This window comes from Hesperophylax consimilis, unplaced genomic scaffold (genome assembly GCF_061612785.1).
Source record: "Hesperophylax consimilis isolate HC1 unplaced genomic scaffold, BYU_Hcon_1.0 scaffold_100, whole genome shotgun sequence".
In the NCBI taxonomy this organism is placed as follows: Eukaryota; Metazoa; Arthropoda; class Insecta; order Trichoptera; family Limnephilidae; genus Hesperophylax; species Hesperophylax consimilis.
This window is the reverse complement of record NW_028301326.1, coordinates 6,332-13,814: the sequence shown is the minus strand read 5'-3', so window position 1 is coordinate 13,814 and position 7,483 is coordinate 6,332. Positions and strand designations below refer to the sequence as shown.

At 37.0% G+C, this 7,483-nt stretch overlaps 1 protein-coding gene across 1 annotated transcript; it reads right to left on the bottom strand.

The window, feature by feature from the left end:
* Window positions 1–3,177: 3,177 nt before the first annotated feature.
* On the bottom strand, window positions 3,178–6,584 carry LOC149408752 (uncharacterized; the record flags this gene model as incomplete). Its single annotated transcript, XM_089650469.1, has 3 exons — window positions 3,178–4,226; window positions 6,022–6,174; window positions 6,467–6,584. Coding segments are annotated over 3 exons (1,320 nt in total), but the record flags the coding sequence as incomplete, so codon positions are not given.
* Window positions 6,585–7,483: the final 899 nt, after the last annotated feature.

The following is a 7,483-nucleotide window of genomic DNA, read 5'->3' as shown; positions in this document are numbered from 1 at the left end:
ATCTTTTAATAATAATTTCAAGAGCCATGTGTCAAGGCAATTCGGCGCCCGGAGCAGAATGCTCCAATTGCGTCCGCATAGGGCCGGCCCAGCGGGACCTCGACCAATTCGCTATAATTATCTGCATATTTCGTCTGAATTCTGGAAACATGAACAAGGTTGATAGATACTCTCAGTTTAACATCTCGGCATATTTTGAAATTGGGTGGCATTAACCTTGTTAAGTGAACAGGGTCTAAATATATGAATGTTGAAACGGAGATTATAAAGGTGAAGGGCATGATTACCTCAGGAAAAGTTGTAACATAAGTGTAGTAAATAAAAGAAAGGAGAAAATGAATTCCAAAATACAACATTTATTTCTACATCTTTTAAATAACATGAGAACTCTTTTAATTAATGACAAATATCTCAGGCGTGTGCATCAGCCGAAGGTTGAATGCACGATTGACAATTTAAGGTTACATTGAGAGCGACAGAATGGATGGTGACATTTAAGATTTAACTAACCTGATGAATGGTAATAATGGGCGCCAAGCAATGCCGTCGGCAAAGCTAATATTTATATGCAGAACGATGGATGAGCAAAGGCAAATTACTAAACTGCGGCGTCATCATCGCTCGTAAATTGTGTCGGCTCATGGCGTGGTTCGTGTCCTCCCTGCTAAACGACGTTCCGGAAGCGCAGCCTGTTGAATACTGACGGCTCGAGGTGGCCGTCCTGACCGCAAGCCCGTCCGTGTCATCTTGTGGCGAAGTTGCCATCCTTCAAAATAGCCGTAAACTAGAGATGGGCACTGATTATTGCTGTAACTCTGTAGCGGGCAGGAAATGACTGCTACAATACCCCCTCAGCCAAAGGACTTATGGCTATAAGTCTGAGGTTCGCCTGACACCTCCTGACAAAGTCGATACACCCTCCAGCAGCAGAAATGTGTGGTGCGGATTTGGCGGGTAGTAAGAGGCTTCAGCATTGAAAAAGTTCCGTATCCAAATATTTTCCTGAAGTTCAGCATGGACTGGAGCGTTTGAAACCCCGAAGAAGGCCGCATTGGTAAGGTTAACGTTCTGATGTTGTAATTCCAGTATCCAGCGTGAAGGCCAGCAGATGATGAAGAAGGAATGTGCTCCAGGTAATAACAGTTGGACGCAGCATAGATATGAAGTCGGAGGCGTAAGGTCCGAAAGTCTTCAGTTGACGTAGTATAGAGATGACGAGAGAAGAGTGTGGTCCGGATGTCTTCAGTTGACGTAGTATGGAGAAGTTTTCTTGATGATTGAAGAAGTCTAATCCTAACCAACCCTTGGTCACCGTTGAAATAAATAAAAAGACAGAAATATTGAGCAAATTGGCAGGCCCTAATCGAAAAAAGAGTGAATATAAAAGAAGCATTGTTCTGAACACAAAAGATTTAATAGTAATACCTTATAAAACAGGCTTAAAAAAGTTGAGCAACACTTGCAACAGATCTGTGATTACATTGCAAAAGCGATAAAGAGAATTACAAACTGTAATGTTTTCATATGACGAGCGTGAAGGTAAATTGTTACGCTGTACCGTTCAGTACTTTCAACACTTTTTTTCAGTTTTTCATGTTTTCTGGGTACTTCTTATTTTATTTTTTTTAATTTCTGAAAACATAAAAACTGTTTTAAAACAAGATAAAATTATATTTCCGGTGTACTAATATAAAATAAACATTATTATTTCTAAATAATAAAATTTTTGTAAGAGTCGTGGCCGACGAATTCTTAGATTCTTCTTGTTGATAATAAAAACACGTCGGTACTTTATACGTTCGTTTATTCTGCATGGTGTACAGTGTAAAGTTGTTATTCCGTTGATATCAAAGACAAGAGAAACACAATGGACAACGTACGTACTTTTTATACTACCATTCATGCTGTCTCCCTCAGGCACTCAGTTTCTTTCATATTCACAAACACACGATCACCACATTCCTAGACACTTAAACTAACATTATTATCTTATTACTAATTATAAAACACTTTTTTAATTACAAACATAAATCGACCAGGCAGAAAACCTTCCAGAGTTTATTATAATTGCAATAGGATAGAACGTCTAGACATTAGGAGAAATATTGCAATGGTGTTAGTGGCGCACAAGCTGCTAAATGGGCACATTTGCAATCCAGATATTCTGGAACGAATTTCTTTTTATGTCCCTGATAATTTCATCAGAGCTAGACAGCACAGATTATTTATTTTTCCAAGGGGCAGGACCAACCTACCAATGATCATGCCTTTGGGGAGAATAACTACTTTGTTAAATCACATTTCTTCTGTGATTGACATTTTCAATTTGAACCAAAGAGAATTTAAGACGGCAATAAGCATACTATTTAACAAATGTGGTTAATCAGATAGTATTGATGTACTTACCCATGCAAATAAATGTATGTACTTACTTATTATAAACTGTAATTTATAAACTGTTATTTGTGAAATGTAAATGGATTATACTGTTTTTCACAATAAATAAAAAAAATCAATGTTTTGTCAGAAACAGCCTTAGGTGAAAACCGAACTTTATCATGTAGAAGTATCATAATAGTAATTTATTCTGTATTAAATCGACTATAAGACAGTGTCCTCCAGTTCTCATACTATATAATATATTGTAGGTCTTTTTTTGTAATGATTTGTACGAAAATGAAAAAAGAAAATATATTGTAAAATACATACATTTTTACAAATAAAACATCACTCAAGTTTCGTTCTTAGACAATAAATGATTTCTTGTCACATACTTAAGTTGTTTCAATACTATCTATCTCTCACCTACCTCACCCTATGGTATTTGTTGTTCTCAACTTATATTAACTGTTAAAATAGCATAATTGGCATTAATGATCATTATTACTTTGTTACAATAGCGCACCAACGCGTCTTTATTAATTTTAGCCACATTATTCTATTACAATGGCGCCCAACGTGAGGCTCAAAACCACGATCCTGAGATAAAGAGTCACATGCTCTACCGCCTGAGATATCGGGACATAATAATGATTGTTTATACAAATATCTCTTTTGAAAACACGAAAAACTGCAGTCGGAACACGAAAAAGGTTTTTTTCCACTGTGAGTCAGCATGTGCTTCGTCAAATTTCCCTTTAGAGTACATGAGTAGTTACACTTCAAACATGAAAACGGTTAATCTCCAGTGTGAGTCAGCATGTGGCCCGTCAGATGACCTTTTTGAGTAAATGATTTGTTGCACAAAGAACATGAACAAGGTTTTTCTCCAGTGTGAGTTAGCATGTGCCTGGTCAGAATGCTTTTTTGAGAAAATGAATTGTGGCACTCAGAACATGAAAAAGGTTTTTCTCCAGTGTGAGTCAGCATGTGACTGGTCAGACTGCTCTTTTGAGTAAACGAATTGTGGCACAAAGAACACGAAAAAGGTTTTTCTCCAGTGTGAGTCAGCATGTGGCCCGTCAGATGACCTTTTTTAGTAAATGATTTGTTGCACAAAGAACATGCATAAGGTTTTTCTTTAGTGTGAGTCAACATGTGGCTCATCAGAGCGCCCTTCCAATGAGATGAATAGTTGCACTCAGAACATGAAAAAGGTTTTTCTCCAGTGTGAGTCAGCATGTGGCCCGTCAGATGACCTTTTTGAGTAAATGATTTGTTGCACAAAGAACATGCATAAGGTTTTTCTTTACTGTGAGTCAACATGTGGCTCATCAGAGCGACCTTCCGATGAGATGAATAGTTGCACTCAGAACATGAAAAAGGTTTTTCTCCAGTGTGAGTCAGCATGTGACCGGTCAGACTGCTCTTTTGAATAAATGAATTTTCGCACAAGGAACATGAAAAAGGTTTTTCTCCAGTGTGAGTTAGCATGTGTCTGGTCAGAATGCTTTTTCGAGTAAATGAATTATGGCACTCAGAACATGAAAAAGGTTTTTCTCCAGTGTGAGTCAGCATGTGACTGGTCAGACTGCTCTTTTGAGTAAACGAATTGTGGCACAAAGAACACGAAAAAGGTTTTTCTCCAGTGTGAGTCAGCATGTGGCCCGTCAGATGACCTTTTTTAGTAAATGATTTGTTGCACAAAGAACATGCATAAGGTTTTTCTTTAGTGTGAGTCAACATGTGGCTCATCAGAGCGCCCTTCCAATGAGATGAATAGTTGCACTCAGAACATGAAAAAGGTTTTTCTCCAGTGTGAGTCAGCATGTGGCCCGTCAGATGACCTTTTTGAGTAAATGATTTGTTGCACAAAGAACATGCATAAGGTTTTTCTTTAGTGTGAGTCAACATGTGGCTCATCAGAGCGACCTTCCGATGAGATGAATAGTTGCACTCAGAACATGAAAAAGGTTTTTCTCCAGTGTGAGTCAGCATGTGACCGGTCAGACTGCTCTTTTGAATAAATGAATTTTCGCACAAGGAACATGAAAAGGGTTTTTCTCCAGTGTGAGTGAGCATGTGCCTGGTCAGATGACCTTTTTGAGTAAATGATTTGTTGCACAAAGAACATGAAAAAGGTTTTTCTCCAGTGTGAGTCAGCATGTGCCTGGTCAGATGACCTTTTTGAGTAAATGATTTGTTGCACAAAGAACATGAAAAAGGTTTTTCTCCATTGTGATTCAGCATGTGACTGGTCAGACTGCTCTTTTGAGTAAATGAATTGTTGCACAAAGAACATGAATAAGGTTTTTCTATAGTGTGAGTTAACATATGGCTCTTCAAAACGCCCTTCCGATAAGATGAATAGTTGCATTTAGAACATGAAAATGGGTTTTCTCCAGTATGAGTGCGAAATTGGGGTTCAAAGTTTGACATAGGATGGCTGGAGTTTTCCCCAGGATGCGTCTTAAGATCTGGCGACAAATCTGAAAAAGAATACGGACAAAAAGGGTTAAGTGTAACTTATTATTTCCACTTACATTAGTAAATTCATAAAAAAATAGAAAAACAGTAGAGCAGAAATATCTAAATCTTATAAACATCGGTTTTGTATGTGTAGAAGTTCGTAATGTAGAAGCGTGAATTTGTAAAGAGACTTTAAGGTTTATTTAGGAAATGGGAATGACCCCAGATGTCTGATTCCCATGCATTTCCATACTTATCCTTCAAGAACGGAAAACCATTTGCTCTTGAGCACCACCAGTTGTAGTTAAAAGTCGATAGAATGATGTTTTCTTCCAACAATTTTTATTTATTATAAATGCATTATAAAACAAAAAAAATGTTCATGTTCCAAATAAGATGAGGTGAAAACTTAAGAAACCGGGAACCTTTTGGTAGAAATGGCGACCTCCGAATTCGAGCCGTAAGGCTCTCGATTAGTAATCTGGTGGTCGGGGTTCAACTAAATACTATTCACAACATACTCCAATTGCCCAAAATGGTACGGAGCAGTTTTGACTTTGATGCGGTATTTACAAAAAAACAACTCAGCAAGTTTAAAGTGTGGTGTAGTTTGGCAGTTTCCAGCAAAGTCATATTTTATGGCAAATACCAAATATGTGTAAATACGGCAAGAGAGGACGTCGTACACAAGCAAATGTCTTGCCTGCATCACAATTCAAATATGAATCAATGTATCGTAAATTCCTAATGACAAAACTATATTTATTTTTCCACGATATCCATGAGGTAGCTTAGCATCAAAAACTTTTTTTTTCTCAAATTTCAGTCTTCCATAAAATTTAATTTATTTTCTGTCTTAGGAATGAGTTTATTAAATTTGGCAAAATAATTTAATTTTCTTTTTTTTCATACAAATCTTATTCCAATTTACTTAACTATTGCAGTGGCAAATAGTTATATATTACATTATTTTTGGGTACTGTTGAATTCTTTCTGGAAATAACTTTCTGACGTTTTGTTTTAGTTTAGGAGACACAATGGCTTAAGTGCAACTTTTGTAAAAATACTTCCCGTATTAGATACTATTCACCTGCTAAAATTCAGCATTTGCCTAATTTCCAGTTTGGGCCGTTTTTATATAGATTCACTGAACTATTAAAAAAAAGATTTTACCTGCTCTCTGGTTAATTCTTTCAAAACGTTCTAGGCATTCCTTTTTAATATTCGGCAGGTCTATGTCAATTTCCGTATAAGTAAATCCCCCTCTATTTTCTTCTCGGGGTCGAAGATCCGCCTTGCTGGTAACAGACTCCACATTAAAGCAACCTGAAAAAATTAAATAAAGTTAATTAATTATCGATGAACAAATGAACTTTTTTTTTTTTGGGGTGTTATGCCGTGTTGCGCTAACTCCTTCTTTAGCCGACGTTTCGGACATCGTTGCAGTGTCCATCATCAGGGCAGATCCGGTAGATCCAAAGATGTGTAAAAAACTTAAATGAACATTTTGTACATATGCATTGCAACTAACTGGCTGTCTGCGTACTTTCCGCATATTCCAAACATTCCTTCTTTACATCTGGGAGGTCGACATCTATATCCATATTTGAAATTTCACCTCCGCCTCCTTCCTGGGGTCCTAGTTCCGTCTTGATCGTAACAGTCTCTGGATTTAGTAGATCCATGGCACTGCTGTGGTAGCGTTTGGTAATTGTTTCAAGCCCAAACAAGCATACCTGAAACAGAACATATTTGTAATTTGACGGAACTCAATGAATAAGCTTTGAACATTTGGTTTTGCTTGGAATAATCTGTCAAAACAATGAAGTCGTAAGTTCGTCAAAACACGTAATTTGAAATGAGGATATAATTGCGACTGTATCTTAGACTGAAGTTAAGACGTTTGAAAACGGTTTAAAAATGGTCTTCGATTGTCAGATAACTCAATAACTAGAGATAAAACCGTATTGTCGTTCTGCATTTAACAAATATCGGTAATACATGTTTTTTTTAAATAATCTGCGATTATGTTTAACATATGCCCTTCGAATCCTAGACTAAAAATGGAAAGTTTGACGTTTTGACGTATAAGTTTAAACGTTCCTTACAAAACACTAAATAGAATCCGTAAGTTAGGTGTACCGATGGCTAAATTTAAGCTAGGTCGCGTTATACACAGCGCAATTATGTATTTGAGTATGCCATAGCACAAATTTAAGAACCGTGGTCGGACAGTTTGATTGGTTATAACGACTGCTATCAAATAGCGATGAATATTTGGTATTAGCACTAACGTAAACCTATCACAAGTATGAGATGGTAAAATTAACAAAGTGGGTTAAACAGAGTATGGAAAAAGGATAAACGAAAGCATGTGTTGACAAAATACTTTAGTTAAGTTATTCATAGACAGTAATGAAGTCAAAGTCAATTATAATAATTATCAGGAAACTGACCTTCTAGGTTAAGGATAGTTTTATTGCAATTGCGTCTTGTTTAATATTAGTTGGCAATTGGAGGGGACCCACCCTTTCAAAACGACTGTGTGAAGAAACTGATTTATTAACCTCCTTAGCCGCACACGTCAGGACTAGGAGATTCTTCGTCCCGATGACTGTGCGGCTGCAGCGACCTT